This window comes from Anguilla anguilla, chromosome 15 (genome assembly GCF_013347855.1).
Source record: "Anguilla anguilla isolate fAngAng1 chromosome 15, fAngAng1.pri, whole genome shotgun sequence".
In the NCBI taxonomy this organism is placed as follows: Eukaryota; Metazoa; Chordata; class Actinopteri; order Anguilliformes; family Anguillidae; genus Anguilla; species Anguilla anguilla.
Genome location: NC_049215.1, coordinates 18093784 through 18111943, shown reverse-complemented (window position 1 = coordinate 18111943; position 18160 = coordinate 18093784). Strand labels below are relative to the sequence as shown.

Sequence of the window (18160 nt, the reverse complement as noted above, 5' to 3'; positions counted from 1 at the left end):
TTTTGTTTGTATTCTGGATGAAACAGTTAATTACTCAAATGTGTTAGGGAACTGAGATGTACTTGCAGGCTTGCTGGCTTGAGTATGACACTACCATTGTACCCTTGAGGAAGGTGCTTAATCTAATTTGTTTCAGTATATATCCAGCTAAGCACTGTGTTAAAAATATAAGATTTATAGGAGTATTTGTGCAAAGTATTCAGTTATACTCATAAGGTTTTTTGTTTTCTTTTTCAGAAACAATACAAAGAAGGCTTTACTGATATTATCAACAAGGGATACCACCTACCCAAGGACGCCGTCTCTGTGCTTGCAGCCAAAACCTCTCGGGACATCGCCAGTGATGTGAGTCTCTCAATGTGGGAGTATTTAGATAAAATTTAATTGGGCCTGAAGCTTGCTGTGGCTTAAGATAACCTAACTGAGGGGTGAAAAATGCTTAGCTGCTCTAGCTAAAACTATAGGCAGTTTAAGTGAAGACTTTGTTGGTTTAATGCATGAAATGTATCAGGGGCAGAAATCCCTCAAACCTCCCCAAACTTTTTGGCAAAAATAACACTCACCTTGGTGAGCCTACTTGATATTAAATAGCCCAGGGTTTTAATGCACACTTCACATTCCAATCAGTGAATCAATTAACCAGTCAAGACCCTCATCATTTCCTTCTTGACCTTGAAACCGTTCACATTCCAAATTAAGATTTCTGGTATGGTACAGTGACAGCCGGATGCCCCTGGAACATGTAATGAAATATGCACATGCAGACTTCAAATTCTTTGTGTTCTTCCAGTACAAATACAAGACTGGATATCGCGAGCAGCAGGGACACCATATCGGAGCGCTCAGCATCAAGGACGACCCTTTGATCATGAATGCTGTCAATGCTGCCAAAATATACAGTGACCTCCTGTACAAGCACGAATTCAACAAGAGCAAGACCAAGTACAACCTCCCAGTAGGCACGCTGTCCTTGGATATGGCCAAGCAGTGCCAACGCCAAATCAATGATATAATCTACAGGAATTACCTGCACAACTGGACATGCCTACCTGACAATACTGATTTGGTCCGAGCCAGGAAGGTGTATGAACTGCATAGTGATGTAAGTGAAACTCTTTTTTTATGCTATGGCTCAGTACACAGGCACGGTACTCTGAGCTTAATTGTGTCTCAGTGCACTCGTACAGCACTACGTAGTTAATTTCCCCTCAGCACAAGAGCTCAGCACTTTGAGTTTAACTGTGCCTCAATGGTGGGGTTCAACACAAGGAGTTTAAATGTGTCTCAATGTACCAGCACAGTGCTCAGCTAAACTGTGCCTCAGACCCTCAGTGCTCAGCTGAACTTCTGGTGCTTCTCTATTACAGATCGCATATAAAGCGGACATGCAGTGGCTACGTGGTTGTGGTTGGATGCCACAGGGCTCCCTGGAAGTGAACAAGGCCAAGAACGCCCAAGAAATTCTCAATGACCGGCTCTATCGGCAGCCCCCCAGCACCATCAAATTCACCAGTGCTGTTGACCTTCCTGCCTTTGTCTTGTCCAAGCAAAATTCTGAACTCATCAGTGATGTGAGAACCCTCAGCTATCCACACCTTCACCCTAACTCTGTCACATTCTCTCTATCTCTCCCTCATCTTTGTGTACCCCTGTCCTCCATGCCACCTCTGTCTCTTATAAGACTACAGGTCCTTCTTTAATAAATCAGCACACAGCACAAACATAGGTGCTAATGTTGTTTGACGTTACAAGATTAAGCAATTTTATTATTATTAATAATGGAGGAAGTATGCAAGGAAGAGCAGTTGTCTTAACACTTGTTTTTATTTTGCAGAGGAAATACAGAGCAAACTGGGAAAAGGACAAGAATACAATTCACATGAAGCCAGACACACCTGCCATTGAGCTGGCCAAGGCCAATGCCCTGAGCGTCAGCAACGTATGTAAATTGATTTTATATCTATTTCTTCATAATTTTGTGGCTACCAGACGTATTGTTTGAGCTCAGTTATCGTTTGACATTTCTCAATTATATTATATTTTTTTCAACAGAAAATGTACACTTATGCCTGGGACAACCAGAAGGCGAAGGCGTATCATATTAAACAAGATGCTATCTCTGTCCTGAGTGCCAAGGCTTCCAGAGACATTGCCAGTGATGTAAGTGCGCATCTGTGTCATTAGTGCTCTGAGCAAAGTTAGTGCCTCCATCTTGCAAAAATGAAAATGGATGAACCAATAAATCTCTTTCTTTGCAGTACAAATACAAGACAGGATACCGCAAGCAGGTTGGACACCACATTGGAGCACGCAGCATCCAAGATGACCCGTTGATGATGCTGGCTGTGAACTCAGCTAAGATTGCCAGCGATGCTCTCTACAAGAAGGACTTCAACATGTCCAAGACCAAATTCAATCTCCCAGCAGACATGCTGACCATTGAGTTGGCTAAGAAGTGCCAGATTCAGGTCAACGACGCCAACTACAGAACTTACCTGCACAACTGGACCTGCCTGCCTGATGCTAATGATGTGGTCCAGGCCAGGAAAGCGTATGATCTACAGAGTGATGTATGTTTACCACAATCTTTATAAAGTATCAATCAACTGTGTTGTATGAATTTACACCTATAAAAACATTCTTCACGAATATCAAATTTGTAGTTTTGTTGTAGTTTTATATCTCACTTATATTGCTGTGCAACCAGTTTTGCTAAAGAAATGATTCATTGTAACAATTCCATAATAAAGGATATTTTATTAATGAGGTAAATAATAAGTTATGACAGAAAAAAAACATAATGGAGTGTTATAATAAATCACAACAAAGGTAAAAAATAAAAGTGAAAAAGACATGAACAGAGAGACTGTTTATGGCTGATATAAAAAAAAAAAGTGATGACTGTGATAAATGTGTTTCAAATTAAGCAATGGTGACCCTGGTGGTTTGTATTGTTGTTTGCAGGCGGTTTACAAGTCAGACATGGAGTGGCTGAAGGGAATTGGGTGGGTCCCACATGAGTCCGTAGAAGTGCTCAAAGTAAAGAATGCCCAGAGTATCCTGTCCGATGTAAGTGCTGTTTGCTTTAGATCAAGTTGTTTTTTGTTTTTTTTACAAACAGTGAAGAATTTTCTCAATTTTGTGAGTTTTTGTGAGAACCTTTTTTGAACCGTATCTTCTTTTTCATCTCCCTCACGCAGAGAGGCTACCGAGTCAAACTGGACGAGCAGAAGTTTGTTGCACCTGTCGACAGGATGGACTTAGTCTGTGCAAAAAACGCTGCGGACGTCCTCAATGATGTTAGTGGACAGAATTCATTAAGAAAATTTCACTCTGATTTTTAAAAACCAACAGCGCTATCTTGAAGCCCTAATTATCCCTTTATTACCTCCTATTAGCCATGAAATGTAGTCTATAGCTTGGGAGAATGCAGAGTTCTCTCTTGCTCACTTTTCACAATCTCATAAACAAGAGAAATGCTAAAAGAAATCATAAATACATTTCAGATGGTTAAGAAAAGCAAATTAATTGTAATTTACTGGTGAGGATTCTTTGATATGCATAAACTAAAGAATTACTGTATCTGTTCCTGCTCTGTTTCCAAATCAGTGAGGCCTCATTATTACTTTGTTTTGTTTTTGGCCAGGCGAAATATCGTGAGAAGTGGCACAAGGACAAATTGAAGTATACCATGCTGGACACCCCTCTGTTCTCAACTGCCAGGGAGGCCGCCAAAAACATCAATGAGGTATGCTGCCTCCAACAGGAAATGATGGGGAGCTTTGGTGGAGAAATCAGTCATTTTTAAACACAATATTTCCATAATTCAGTGCTTTTTATTTTATTCTAATAGTAAATTCTGGTTGTCTTTTTTTTTTACTGTTGAGTTATATGTAGTCCCTTTTCATACCACAATTTAAATTTTTTAATCTTTATTGTTTTGAGTTTGATGATAAATAGGTGTGTATACACCTTATTATAATGACACGTATTATTGTTCATTATAATAATTACGACAGTTGTTGTTATACCAGTGATCATTATTTTTATTATTAGTATTATAATCATGGATATAAATAGTAATGTATATCCTCTATTCTGCAGAAACTGTACAAAATGGACTGGGACAAATTGAAGGCCAAAAGCTACTTCATGCCCCCAGATGCCGTGGGCATCCAGCGGTGCACTAAAGCTTCACAAATGCAGAGTGCTGTGAGTGCTCATGGGAAGCAGGGTGGGGGACCTCGCATTGGCCAAGGGTCATATGGCATGTTCTAATGCCAATGGTGAACATGTTTCAGATTTCTTAGCCTGTTCTGGTGTTTGCCGTTACAGTACAAATACCATGAAGGATACCGCAAGCAAGTTGGACACCACATTGGAGCACTCAGCATTAAGGATGATCCCTTGCTCATGTTGGCCTTGAACTCAGCTAAGATTGCCAGCGATGCTCTCTACAAGAAGGACTTCAACATGTCCAAGACTAAATTCAACCTCCCAGCAGACATGCTGGCCATTGAGCTGGCCAAAAAGTGCCAGATTCAGGTCAATGATGACAACTATAGAACTCGCCTGCACAACTGGACCTGCCTGCCAGACCAGAATGATGTCATCCAGGCCAGGAAAGCCTATGATCTCAACAGTGATGTAAGTAACAGCTTAAGTGGTGATCAGTTTAAAGCCTTGATTCTTTATTATCTTTCAAATTTGTGTTTTATATATTAAAGGCCAGATATATGGTGTGTATACAATATGTATATATGGTGTACTCTATGAGTGTGATATCATAACAGTGTATGTGTGCACGTGTGCGTGTGCACGCACATTCATATTTTGCTTCTGTTACTTTTTTGCCAGTCACATAGAAATTGCCATGTTGAAAGTAAATTATTTACTCTCTGAAAATGAGTGGTTGTCATGTGGTACATTTCAGGTTGTTTACAAAGCGGACATGGAGTGGATTCGTGGCTGTGGCTGGGTAGCAATGGACTCTGTGGATCATGTCAAAGTTCGAAAAGCCCAGGAGCTCGTTAATAATGTATGTACTACTTTCAGACATTTTAAAAATTTCATTTTTATCATATTATATTGCTTCGCATTTACAATGGCTCCTCTTTTCACCATTTTACCTCTTTTTTTCATTTCAGAGACATTACACTAAGGATGCCATAGATAACTTTGGGAAATTCACCCTCATTGTGGATCGTCCAGAAATTGTCTTAGCCAAGATCAATGCTTTCAACCTGAGTGATGTAAGTATTCTCAAGAAAACAGAAAAAGCCTATAAATGTTTGAACAGATCCTCTACTGGTTTATAAACCCCTTTCTTTGTTTTCTTTTCTCTGTTAGCTGAAGTACAAGGAGAGCTTCAACCTGGAGAAGGGTAGATTCATTGGGTCTGAAGACACTCCCCAGCTAGCCCACTCAAGGGAGGTGGCAAAGAACCTCAGCGAGGTAAAATGAAAAATACTTATGACAAATAATAATAATGGTTATTTACATTGCTTCTTTCAGTCACGCCCCACATGGAAACAAAGCGGGAAAAGAGACTATATCCACCTGCGTTTGCTTATCTTTGTCTGTCTTTTTCACAGTGTAGGTTTTCTTCAGCTCTTTTTCTCTTATGTTGTTTGGTGGTTGTAGAAAGTCTACAAGTCGTTATGGGATGGCAGCAAAGCCACAGATTATACGCTGGACCAGAATTACATCCCTCTGGTGCGAGCCAAACACGGCCGTGAGCTCGCCAGTCAGGTGAGCAGCTCTTCCATCTTAGCTGAGCGGGAGCTGAGCTATCAGCTACCATGTAATGGTATATCTTCTTTAAAAAAAACCTTGGTATTTTAGCGAAAGACTTGCCTGTCTCCAGTAAAGTTTTGACCGTTTGTTGCTGTTTTCTTTGGTGTGGTACCCGTTCAGGTGAAATACTTGGATGCTCATGAGCATGCCAAAGGCCATTACATGGCGCACATGGCTCAGGACTTCCCCGAGGTGATGCGGTGCGCAGATGTGGAGAAGATGAAACCTATGGTGAGAGAATGTCTAGTTCTCCTCCCTCTCTCTTTCTATCCACCTTTTTTCTCTCCTGCACTCCTCAGGCTTTCCTCTGCCTCTCCCCTCTTTCCTTTGCCCCTCTATGCCATATCTTGCTCTCCTGCACTCACCATGTGTGTCCCCCTCATCGCTGCCTCTCCTCCCTCCCAGTTAGATTAAACCGTGCTTAGTCTTTCCCAGTGAATTTGACGTGGCGTTCTTTTGTGTCGTCACAGAGACACTACACCAAGGACTATGAGGATTCGAAGACTAAGCTGCATATCCCATTCGACATGATCAGCCACGTGGTGGCCAAGCGCTGCCAGAATATTCTGAGTGATGTGCAGTACCGGACCCGCCTGCACCAGTGGACCTGCCACCCTGAACAAAACGACATCATCCGTGCTCGCGCCTCCAATGAGATCCTGAGCGATGTGAGTTTCACCATTTCCTCTGTCTGCCCCCAACTTCAACTTTGTTTTTATTCCACTTAAAAAACTTGCAAGTCTCCCTCAGAAACTGATAAGGATGATCCTCCTCACATCTCACACAGTTGCAAGCCATGGCATATTGGCCACATTTGGCCACATCTCAAAAGTCACTTAAATGTCTCATTTTCACTGGGTTGAAAAACAGCTATATATAATTTAATTAGGAATTCACTGTGATTAAGACAAAAACTATGCACTTGCTCTATGATTGACATGGACACGTCTCTTTCACAGGCAGAGCAATCTAATCCCCATAAAAGGGGAAACTCCAAGCAATTTCTCATCAGATAGCAGGGGTCCATTTTCTTTTCATTTATGTCTCACTCTTCAATATTACATTCTTCATCTAGAGTTACAGTTCAATATCATCTGAAAAGTATTATCCATGTCCAAACATGATAAATACATAAAACTGAAACAGTATATGAATTAAAGACCACCTAGGATAGGAATATTAGACAATGAAGTTTACCAGGACCGTGTGCAGATGGGTGTGGTCTGAAGGGGTGATTGGTCTCTTTTTCAGGTATTCTACAAAGATGACCTGAACTGGATGAAGGGCATTGGCTGCTATGTTTGGGATACACCTGAGATTCTCAGAGCCAAGAAGTCCTACGAGCTGCAGAGTGATGTGCGTATTGCAAGGGGAACCTGCCTGCCACACACCGCATCTCTTGCACAGCACTTCACAGTGTACTAGTGTTCACATCCTCTAGCAAATCCTAATCATCTATTTTCCAATCAAGCAACCACAAAGTATTGGTCCTATAAGAGTTAATGTTATACTTACAGCAGCAGTATACAATACTTCACTTCACAATCTGTCAACATGCTTTGTCTTTTTAAATAATAATACTTATGTACTGAAAGAATAAGTATGGGTTTTTTTTTACATGTCCAAACCTACAGTCAAGAGAATGTTTGTAGTGAACTGTGCCTATTTGATGAATCACTGTTGTGCAGTTTTAAATGGAAAGTTCAGAGTTGTTTGACAATGCCAGTTTTTTAAATTCAGGTGGACAGGAGGATGGAGGAGTGCGATTAATTCAAAGATTCTTTTCTTAATGTTAGGAAAAAATATGACATTTATTCAATAATTTAGCCTATAACAGCCTACAAATCATTGGATGTTATTATCTTTGTATCTCCTTTAACATTCACTAACATTCACCTTGTTGATTGGAAAGACAGTTTTTAGAAACAAGTTGAGCGTTGTTTGGCTGGTGAGGTAAAATGTGACTGTTTTTCTTGTCATTCTTGTGACATTTCTTGGTCTTCCGTCCTCACAGCTGAAGTACAAAGCCGAGGGAAAGAAGGAATTCAATAACTACTCCATTGTGACGGACACTCCGGTCTACGTCACTGCCATCCTGGGCCACACCTGGGCCAGTGATGTGGGTTTGTGTTCCGTCGTGGTTAACCTTTAACCTGTTAATGGTTTACCATTAGACTCTTGCAGTGTTTTAATGTTACTTACTAAAGGTTTCAGTATTTACATATTAAATGTAACATGGTATGTACTGCATATATTGTTATTTTGCGTCTTGTGGATATCATGTGTGGTAGATTGAGAATGAATGCTTTGTACCCTTGTGTTGTTTTAGCTGAACTACCGGGAAGCTTACAACAGTGAGAAGCACTTGTACACAACTATCCTGGACACCTTTGACTACATGAGATGCCATAACCTGAAGTACCTGTACAGCAATGTAAGCAGTAACAATTAACCAAATGTATGTATTGCGCTGTGTATGAGTGTACACCTGGGCACACCTCTTCCTTTTGTCTCTCAGAAAGTTTACACGGACGCCTGGGACAGGGTCAAGTCCAGCGGCTACACGTTGCCTCCAGATGCCCATGCCATGGTCCACGCTAAACAGCTGAAGGTCATGCAGAGCAACGTAAGTTACTAAAGCTACGGTATCTCAGCAATATATCAGCTATCCCGACAATATCTATCTCTCCCTCCCTCTATTACACACACACACACACACGCGCACAAATATATGTGTGTGGATGGAGTGTGATTGGTGGTATTTACAATAGCTATTTGGTCTGAGTGTGAATGCACTGGTGCATAGTAACCAGTCGGTCTGAGTGTGAGAGTGCGTTTGTAATCTTAGGTGTGTGTTCTTTGTCTAGGTGAAGTACCGTGAAGATTATGAGAAGTTCAAGTCCCTGTACACTTTGCCCAAATCCCTGGAGGAAGACCCCATGACAGCAAGGTGTATCCGCTCCGGGAAACTAATCCTTGATGTGAGTCACAGTTTCCTTCCATATTCTGAAATCCTAACATCAAAATGCAATGTAGTTTTTCATGGTACAGTCACACTGCATTGTAGTTTAATATGGCGTGGTTAAACTGCAGTGTAGTTTAGTATAATGTGGTCAAACCACCGTGCAGTTACTTACAGTATAGTCAATTCTGGCTCACCCTCACGGCTGCAGTGTTTTTAGTGATCATTTTTATAATTTTTCCCCAATAATTTCCATTATACTTTTTAACAAATTTCCACATGACAAATTTTCATGTCTGTCTGTCTATCTATATGTATGTAAATGTTTATCTCTGTCTGCATGTGTGTATGTATACGTACATGTATGTACGTATGTATGTATGTATGTCTGTCTGTCCTGACCCTACTACCATCCTAACTCTGACCTCCTACATGGCCTGTGTCTGTTCCAGCGTCTGTATAAAGAGAACTATGAGAAGAGCAAGGCCAAGATCCACATTCCGCCTGACATGCTGGATGTAGTGTCTGCCCATGATACCCAGAAGAGTGTCAGCGAGATTGGCTATCGCACATACCTGCATCAGTGGACCTGCCTGCCTGATATGCAGATGAACATCCAGGCCCGCAAGGTCAATGAGCAGCTCAGCGACGTGAGTGACCCGCCTGCCCTGCAAACCTGCTCTTATACCAGGCCTGCTCTCACACATACTCTAGTCAGCACAAACCTGCTCTTATACCAGGCCTGCTCTCACACATACTCTTGTCAGCACAAACCTGCTCTTATACCAGACCTGCTCTCACACATACTCTAGTCAGCACAAACCTGCTCTTATATCAGGCCTGCTCTCACACATACTCTAGTCAGCACAAACCTGCTCTTATACCAGGCCTGCTGTCACACATACTCTAGTACAGCACAAACCTGCTCTTATACCACCAGTACTTACACATACACTTAGCAGCTCTAAAACTAGCCCTATTCATAGAGAACTAATTTATGAAGGAGGCAAAATTAAATATCTGCTCATTTTTGGATGTAGAGATGTATAGCCAAAATAATTTAAAAACATAAATGAAAGGATGTTACGACGACACCTTTTTTTAACCACATTTAGAGCAGTGTGTGTGGTTCTAAGTCTGAGGCTCTGTGTCTCCGCAGGTCTTTTACAAGGACGACCTGAACTGGCTTAAGGGGATTGGATGCTACGTGTGGGACACGCCCGAGATCCTGCGCTGTAAACACGCCGACAACCTGCAGAGCGAGGTGGGTGAGGCTCTCCTGTCCTGCTCTTATCCTCTTCCTGCTCACTTCCTCTTCCTTTTCACCTTCCTTATGACCCTTTCTATTGCCCCAAACTTCCTCCTAAACTATTCTCTCAATTTCTTCTCCCTCTACATCTCTTATTCTCCCTCATTAATCTTTTACCTCCTCCTAACTTGCTACCCCTCACCACCCTGAATTTATTTTCTTCTTTACTATTCCTCTGTTCTTTGCCTTCTCTGTACAGTTGAAAAACAGCAGCAGAGTAATTTGTGTATGAATGTTGCCCCTTTCAGAATAAGTACAGAGAGAAGGGGCTGGAACATTTTAAGAACTACACCGTGGTGATGGATACCCCTGTGTATGAGACCTGCAAGCAGAGCGCAATAAACCGCAGTGACGTGAGTACCAGCGAGGCTTTGGCGCCTCAGCACCTCCATTTCCACACAGACGGGCACGTCCATCTCACACACTCTCTGCATAGTCCATTAACAAAACTTATGTCATTTAGGCTTTAGGAAATGCCTGCAGGATGTAAAGGTGGCTATAATTCATGGCATGTTGTGTTACACAAATTTACCACAGGTTTTGTGATGATACATACAGTGTTCAATTTTTCATCTCTCTATTTCTTTCCCTCTCTCTTCCTCTCCCTCTCCCTATCAGCATCATTACCATGAAGACTATGAAACCAATATCAAGGGCACGAATACTGCTCCTGCCGTGACTGTCGACACAGAGAGAGTGCGGCTGGCCAACTACATTCAGAGTGACGTAAGTTACCATTTAAAAAAACACCGACTACATTCTACATGCAGCACTGTGACTACATTCAGTGTGATGTACATCGGGATTTAAAGCACACCTGCACTGCAAATACATTTAAAGCACACCTGCACTGACTATATTCAGCGTCCTGTCATGGATTTTATCTTCATTTCAAACATAAATATCAACAGAAACAAAAACATACAGTACTCATTACGTGTACATGATCAAACAGGGCATCTCTTAGGTTATGTTAAAATAAATGCCTTGGAAAAGGTTATTTTATTAATTTTTACTCATTTGCCAAAAAAGAGTAAATGTGGAAAAAAACTAATTGTAGAGATCCTTTTTTGGGATATTGTGAGGTTTCACTCTCTCGCTCTCTCTCTCTCTCTCTCTCTCTCTCTCAGTACATCTACAAAGAGGCCAATAAGAAGGCCACGCCCACAGGATACTCCATCCCTCCGGACACTCCATTCATCAAACAGGCCAAGATCAACAGCACCATGAGCAGTGATGTAAGAGCACGGTCACTCAGCGTCAAGTGCTGGAAATTGCGCACCTCTTTGTGCGGTTGTTTTTCTTGTCCTTCCTCGCTGATCATTTGTCTATTCTTTTCTTCATTCTGTTGAAATATCCAAATAATATTTATGGTATGTATTATCTTAATGTTTCCGATGGGTGTGTTTATAAAATGGCATACATGTAATTTTTTTCTGTAGATGAAGTACAGGGAAGCGTATGACCAGAATAAGGCCAGGGGCTACACGATCGATCCCGATGGTGTCAACTTTGTCAACTACAGGAAGGTCAATGAGATCATCAACCATGTAAGACCCAGCACGTCATGCCTGCTCTTTGTTTGGTACCTGTTCATCTGTCCATCAGACGGGCACGTCAGCTCTCACAGGCCCACAGTCCCACATCCGGGACTGATAAGATAAGAGAAAGGAGCAAACTGTTCCATAATATCAAGCTTCATCTCAATGCTGACACACTGAATGCATGCAGGTGAAATGGTTCGCTATAAAAATGTGTGTGTTATAAGTCCACTTGTGGGAATGGAGAAATGAAAATGGAGAACAGAAATGAACCAAATCCTAAATCTTTCAGTGCAAATTCAACATGAATGACATTGCTCTGACCCCTCATTTTTGCCAGCGCCTGTACCGTGAACAGTATGAAAGGGAGAAGGACAAGATTCACCCCACCTACGATACGCCTGAGATCAAACAGGTCAAGGCAACCCAGGAAGCCGTCAGCGATGTACGTAGACTCCAAACATGCATCCGTTTACATGCAAAGGGCCTCACTCATTTTACATGCTGGCTTTTCTGAACTAATTGCTGGAAAATCACAAAGCATCTTGTTTTTGCCTTTTACAGCTGTGCTACAAGGAGAAGTACTTCAACAACAGAGGAAACCTAATTTCCCTGCCTATCACACCACAGCTGATGCACTGTTACCACGTCAGCGAGATCACCAGCGATGTACGACACCACCCAACAGCTCCTTGAACTCATTCTGAACTGCATTACATAAAAAATTACAGAAGCAAATATATGTATAGAAGTCATAAAAAATGAATATAAGGGTGTTTATCTAGTTTCTGAAGCTTCTATGGTCAAACAGGCTATACATGCAAAATGTAAAAACAGATGTTAGTTTGCTCACATTTTCACACTTGACATTACTTGAAGACATTTTCCTGTCACAAACTAGACACTAAGCAATTTGGTGTGTGTGGTTTGCCCTGTGTGTGTGTGTGTGTACACGTACTTTTTGTGCCTGCAGAATAAATACAAAGAGGACCTGCAGTGGCTGAAGGGCATTGGCTGCTTCCTATACAACACCCCTGAGATGGTGCACGTCCGGAACATGACCATGTCAAGGGTGTGTGTCCTCTCAATCAACACTTCCCGAAGCAACAGAGAAACAGTTCCAAATGTAGACCCTGTGACATATGTCTGAATGTCTTCTGTGTGTCTAACCCGTTCCTTGTTTTTCACCAGATTGGATATGACACGGAGGCAAAGAAGCTGCATGCTACCCCCCGCGTGGTGCTGGAAACTCCAGAGTACCAGCGCGTGGCCGAGCTCAAGCAACACTTGAGCAATGTAAGTACTCAGCTGGTATCAGGTGATGCAAAGAATGTGATAATAAAACCAGTTCGGTGAGCAGCTGCAGACCCTGATCTTGGGATCCTTCTTTCTCTCCATCAGCTGGTGTACAGAGCTCAAGCCAATCAGGAGAAGTCCAAGTGCACCACCACACCAGACAGTGTGGAGATGCTAAGAGCCAAGTGGGCACAGGAACTGACTAATAAGGTACAACTCTCTGACCATAGCTAGCTCCTTCCTCACCGATAAAATGCCTTACAGCACTGACCATTCGAATCTGCAAACCAGTACGGTACAGGGGCAGTAATGATGCGCATCTTGTGTACTTCACTCTCTGCACTGGAACTAGTGCAGTCTGCCTGATTGTGCCTGTACATGAACATGTGTCCTTCCTCACCAGCTACTGCTCTTCAGCTGGTTAGCCTACACTAGTGTAACCAACCCTGTTCCTGGAGATCTACCATCCTGTAGGTTTTCACTACAACCCTAACAAATTTGTTATTTTTAAATATAAATTTAAATATTTTTAAAGAAAACAGTTTGGAGCTCATTTCCAGCTTTTATTGTAAATAGGGTGCGAGTAGACCAATGATTCAACACACACAGTGTCTTCATCAGAATCAAACCCGTTTTGGAGAAGCAACAGCTCAGTGTGTTATTTAGCAGATACGCGGTGATCTCTAAATATTTTCAAATGTACCTGAACATCAAACCCCGTTTCACAGTAGTCTATGCAGGATGTAGCAAATGCTAAGCAACATGATGGGATGCTAAGCCACTCCTGAATGCCTTTGTCCCCTCTTCCCCCACTCTCTTCCTTGCAGTACATGTACACACAGCTGGCCTCTAAAGAGCGAGCCTTCTTCACGCCTGAGGTGGAAACGCCCACCATGACGCACTCCCGATACATGAAGGGCGTGGTCAGTGAGGTGAGTCCTGTTAGTCTCCCGGTGCTGCCCTGTTTCACTGCAGTCCTAGAACTCAGCAGCACTTTCCTTCCGGTGCTTTACAGCTGCACTTTTCTAGTCAATTCTGTCAGCCATTGTTTAGGAAACCTGACATGGATGGATTTACTTTTGATATTATACAAAGTAAAGTCGCATTCTGATGAGATAATCTGTGAGATTACTTTTATTGTGGAAGCTACAGTGACACTGTCAGTGACACTGTCCATTTACCATTTACACTTGTTGGTAGAGTGAGCTAATGCACGCTGGCAGAACGAAACTGGTTTCGCTTTGTTTCGTCCACACTAGCTGGACTAATCTGATGTGGGAATCTCCCACCTCTCCCTTTCAGAACAAATACAAGAGTCAGTATGAGAAGCTGAAGCACAGGTACACCACCATCGCTGACACGCCCCTGCTGGTACGAGCCAAGAAGTCCTACCTGAACGCCAGTGATGTGAGTACACAGTAACTCTGGAACTTAGTAGCTGACCCCCAACTAGGCTGGTTGTTCATTAGCCTCTGGAACTGTGGAACTAGAATGCGCCTCATATATGCTTCTTTGTGCTTCTCTGCAGCTGCGCTACAAGGAAGCCTTTCAGCGCGCCAGGGGACGCTACCACACAGTGAAGGATGCACTGGACATAACCTACCACCGCAGGGTCACAGATGACATCAGCGAGGTCAGTGTTTCCAACAGGAGGAAGTATGGGGAGTGACCCTCTATAGCAACCAGATAGTCAGCTTCTATATTGCTTCAGTTCAGTCTCCTTGCTTACTCTAGACCACAGTTTAGTACCTGCTGGTTTTTGGTGTGTTTAGGTACTAGATTCAAGATTTAAGTTATTGATTGGTTAAAGAATAAACCGAACCTGATTGGCTGCTGATTGCAAGGAAAACACAAAAACCTGCAGACAGTGCAGTCCCCCAGGTCTTGCAGGCAGTTGTGGCCTTCCAGTGCAATAGTACAGTGTAGGAATATACATACCATACATAAATGCCCAAGGTCAGAACACATCATCACATAGTTTTCATTGGTCACTCTGCTTCATGAGCATGTATCCAATTCAATCAGAATTTTCAATGTCAAGAATAAGGTTAATAAAGCTGTCATTCTAGAGAATCTGTGCTGAAATCCACTGTCTGTGGCTCCAGAGGATTTATCATTCCCTTGTCTTTGTGGATGTGTACTCACATATTCTCTCTCTCTCTCTCTCTCTTTCTGTCTGTTTCTCATTCTCTCTGCAGGTGAAGTACAGAGAGAAGTACATCGGCACACTGGGTCTGTGGAGGTCCATCCCGGACCGGCCCGAGCTGTTCCACCACAGGATGGTGGGCGACGCCACGAGCGATGTGAGTGTAGCCCCCCGCCAGCCTCACTCTTTAGCCTCATTAAGCTGGTTTGAAAATCTGCAGCATCTCCCTTCACCATCACCACATTTCAATCACGTCCAATGGAACACAGACAAGCATCCACACATCATTCAGTGATTGGTGGATGTGATCATTCGCTCAGTATCATGCACAGTGGTTCTGTTTGCAATACATCTGGTCTTGTTTCTTATAGTATATTACTACTACATACAGACTGGTGGAATGGTGAACTAGTAGTAATATAGTTGTGGTGTATGGGATGTATATAGCTGTATCAATGAAATGCTATACTCTGAATGTGAAATTCCTCTTGTTCCTCCCGAAATCAGGTTAAGTACAAAGAGGACCTGCAGTGGCTGAGGGGTATTGGGTGCTACGTTTGGGACACCCCTGACCTGCTGCACGCAGAGAAGAATAAGAAGCTCTACAGTGGGGTAAGCAGCCGTACCATGCACAGTCACAGAGGAGCACCACCTCAGGACCTCCATGCCCGAGCACCATGGAGACACTCAGCATTAATTACAGCCCTCTTACGTCTGGTGTCTTATGTACCCGATCAGCAGATTCACTGGAATTCCGATTTAGCTGCTTTTTACTGTATAGCACTGCGCAAGAACAATTTCTGAAGCTCTGTGAAGAACATGAGTTGTTTCCTTCCCTGAGATCTTCCCCGTCTTGTCTTTGGTCAACAGACGCTGTACAAAGAGTCATTTGAGAAGAACAGAGCAAACTTTAAATACACAAGTGATACTCCCTTCTTCCGGACTGCTAAGCACGCCTCCAACCTCGTCGATCATGTAAGTGACATCCAATCGCAGGACCACAGCACGTCAAGGTAGTGTATTACTGTACTGTGTGAAGTGTACACACAGACCAGGGTGGTGCAGTTAATATTATGCCACTACATTCAGACACATAATTCTGTATGCATAGTGTGTAACAGCCATATCTTACATTTTCGGATAACACACGCTTTATTTTGCTTCACCTAAATTGGACTCTCAGCCTGAAAGGTAAAATGCTCATAATTGGAAACAGATGTACATTTGAAAAAAGTACAATTTATAAATATATTGTTTATTAAATCTAGGATCCTCCCGACTTGTATAGTGTTTTGATTTTTGATTTGGAGTTTGTTTTTCCAATTTGCAAAAACATTCCAGCAAGGGGATTCACTAAAGTTATGAGCCTCTGAACAATGTCTGTTTTTGTACATAATTTATGTTTTTCTTTTTTTAATCACACTTAATTTAGGCCTCAGTTTTCCCTTGAGCATATGCTGCTGTGCCTTGTGCAGTTTGTTTATCTGTGGTCTCTGACTCTCCTGTCTGTGACCTTGTGATGTTCTGTGCAGAGGGCATACACAAATGTCTATGAGAAGACGAAGGACAAGTACACCATGGTTCTTGATGATCCCAGAAGCCTCCTGGCCAAAGAGGCCAAAGGGAGGAGCCAGGTAAGCCCTGTCCTCCCTGCCAATCAGAGCTATTTCTGTAGGCCCATGCCTGAATGATTACAGTATGTTTATGTCAATTATATAATGATCATTTTTGTATTGCAGTGAGAACATCTTCACATCAGCTAAATTATTTTTTACATTGTACTACTTTCTTTGTGTAATTTATCATGGACAAAAGCATGTATGCACAGCTCAAGATAGTTGCTATCATTGTGTTTGTGTAGACCATTTATATATAGAAAGATATTTACTTCTAAATTCTCTACTACTACTTCTACAAATAATAATAATAATTAACCTTTTGCTCTCCCCCCTCAGTGGAAGTACAGGGAACTGTATGAGCTCAACAAAGACAAGTTCACATCTATACTGGACACGCCCGAACACAAAGTGCACGTGCGCAGCAGACAGGGAAGTGATGTAAGTGTTACCCGCTCTCTCCGGCCTGTGTGCCTCCGGGATACCCTCTGTCCCACTACAACTGTATGGACAACCTTAGAAATATAACAGCTAAACCAGAGAGTCCGTATTAATTCAAACTACTACCAAATAAAATATATGCTTTAAAATTACCTGTTGCATGTCCTCTGACTATAATGAATTAGATTGATGAAACTAGCTTAGATTAATGCAAATCAGCAGGACTTTTAACCAATTCTGTTAGTCCACATGTGGACAGGCAATGAGGAATAATGGTCCATAATCTGGCATACTTATATCAGAGAACGGAAGTGTAGTCATTAACCCTTTAGAGAATCCTTGATCTACACCAGATGTGCTGAATGCAGACTTGTATAATGGTAGAATGAGAACAATTTTAACCACTAAGTAAATATAATCATGCTTGTGGACTGTAGCAGGAGCAGTGCATGTGTTGGATAGTTTATATCTCACATGTAACACTCTGTCTCTTTCAGATCAAGTATAAGATGGAATACCACAAGACCAAGGCTAAGGGTTACACCCTGGGCCATGACACCCCATTCCAGCTGCACGTGAAGAAAGCTAAAGACATTCTGAGCATGGTATGGTATCCCACAATCCCCCTCTAATACTGAAGAGAGTTGCTGTTCAGATACAGCTGCACAGGGACTTGTGAAAAGTGTAATTTCCTTGAGTTATTTATGAGATTGCTTTGTATAAGACTGTTCACTGAACAGGCAAGTAAATGTGTAGATGAGGTATTACCTCATACTAAAGGCAAATGTACTGTCCAGAATGCTTCTGTTCCAGTCCAATGTGTTTGACTGTTCCCCTGTGCTTTTCCAGCTGAAATATAAGGAACTGTATGAGAAGAACAAAGCTCACATCAACGTGGACCCAGGGGCATTTGAAATCCGCGCTGCAAAAGAGGCCTACACGAACATCAGCAATGTGAGACACCAGGACTAATCTCACACTCATTTCACACCATTTCACACACTCATCTCAAACTGTCTCACACACTCATCTCAAACCATCTCACACACTCAT

The 18160-nt window shown here is 42.3% G+C and overlaps 1 protein-coding gene across 10 annotated transcripts in view; it reads left to right on the top strand.

The window, feature by feature from the left end:
• LOC118214445 (nebulin-like) overlaps nucleotides 1-18160 on the top strand; it is a 74872-nt gene that overhangs the window by 36875 nt on the left and 19837 nt on the right. For all 10 annotated transcript variants that reach the window (XM_035394404.1, XM_035394402.1, XM_035394397.1 and 7 more), the window contains 43 exons: nucleotides 238-345; nucleotides 791-1102; nucleotides 1368-1571; nucleotides 1835-1939; nucleotides 2053-2160; nucleotides 2259-2570; nucleotides 2965-3069; nucleotides 3201-3299; nucleotides 3647-3748; nucleotides 4105-4212; nucleotides 4336-4647; nucleotides 4934-5038; nucleotides 5148-5252; nucleotides 5350-5454; nucleotides 5644-5751; nucleotides 5917-6027; nucleotides 6267-6464; nucleotides 7048-7152; nucleotides 7811-7915; nucleotides 8126-8230; nucleotides 8315-8422; nucleotides 8664-8777; nucleotides 9211-9408; nucleotides 9918-10022; nucleotides 10316-10420; nucleotides 10686-10793; nucleotides 11198-11305; nucleotides 11510-11617; nucleotides 11949-12053; nucleotides 12173-12277; nucleotides 12582-12680; nucleotides 12800-12904; nucleotides 13010-13114; nucleotides 13732-13836; nucleotides 14207-14311; nucleotides 14433-14537; nucleotides 15103-15207; nucleotides 15558-15662; nucleotides 15921-16025; nucleotides 16583-16684; nucleotides 17006-17107; nucleotides 17605-17712; nucleotides 17957-18061. In XM_035394404.1, the coding sequence (XP_035250295.1) occupies nucleotides 238-345; nucleotides 791-1102; nucleotides 1368-1571; nucleotides 1835-1939; nucleotides 2053-2160; nucleotides 2259-2570; nucleotides 2965-3069; nucleotides 3201-3299; nucleotides 3647-3748; nucleotides 4105-4212; nucleotides 4336-4647; nucleotides 4934-5038; nucleotides 5148-5252; nucleotides 5350-5454; nucleotides 5644-5751; nucleotides 5917-6027; nucleotides 6267-6464; nucleotides 7048-7152; nucleotides 7811-7915; nucleotides 8126-8230; nucleotides 8315-8422; nucleotides 8664-8777; nucleotides 9211-9408; nucleotides 9918-10022; nucleotides 10316-10420; nucleotides 10686-10793; nucleotides 11198-11305; nucleotides 11510-11617; nucleotides 11949-12053; nucleotides 12173-12277; nucleotides 12582-12680; nucleotides 12800-12904; nucleotides 13010-13114; nucleotides 13732-13836; nucleotides 14207-14311; nucleotides 14433-14537; nucleotides 15103-15207; nucleotides 15558-15662; nucleotides 15921-16025; nucleotides 16583-16684; nucleotides 17006-17107; nucleotides 17605-17712; nucleotides 17957-18061 (5442 nt within the window). The remainder of the gene's footprint in view (nucleotides 1-237; nucleotides 346-790; nucleotides 1103-1367; nucleotides 1572-1834; nucleotides 1940-2052; nucleotides 2161-2258; nucleotides 2571-2964; nucleotides 3070-3200; nucleotides 3300-3646; nucleotides 3749-4104; nucleotides 4213-4335; nucleotides 4648-4933; nucleotides 5039-5147; nucleotides 5253-5349; nucleotides 5455-5643; nucleotides 5752-5916; nucleotides 6028-6266; nucleotides 6465-7047; nucleotides 7153-7810; nucleotides 7916-8125; nucleotides 8231-8314; nucleotides 8423-8663; nucleotides 8778-9210; nucleotides 9409-9917; nucleotides 10023-10315; nucleotides 10421-10685; nucleotides 10794-11197; nucleotides 11306-11509; nucleotides 11618-11948; nucleotides 12054-12172; nucleotides 12278-12581; nucleotides 12681-12799; nucleotides 12905-13009; nucleotides 13115-13731; nucleotides 13837-14206; nucleotides 14312-14432; nucleotides 14538-15102; nucleotides 15208-15557; nucleotides 15663-15920; nucleotides 16026-16582; nucleotides 16685-17005; nucleotides 17108-17604; nucleotides 17713-17956; nucleotides 18062-18160) is intronic.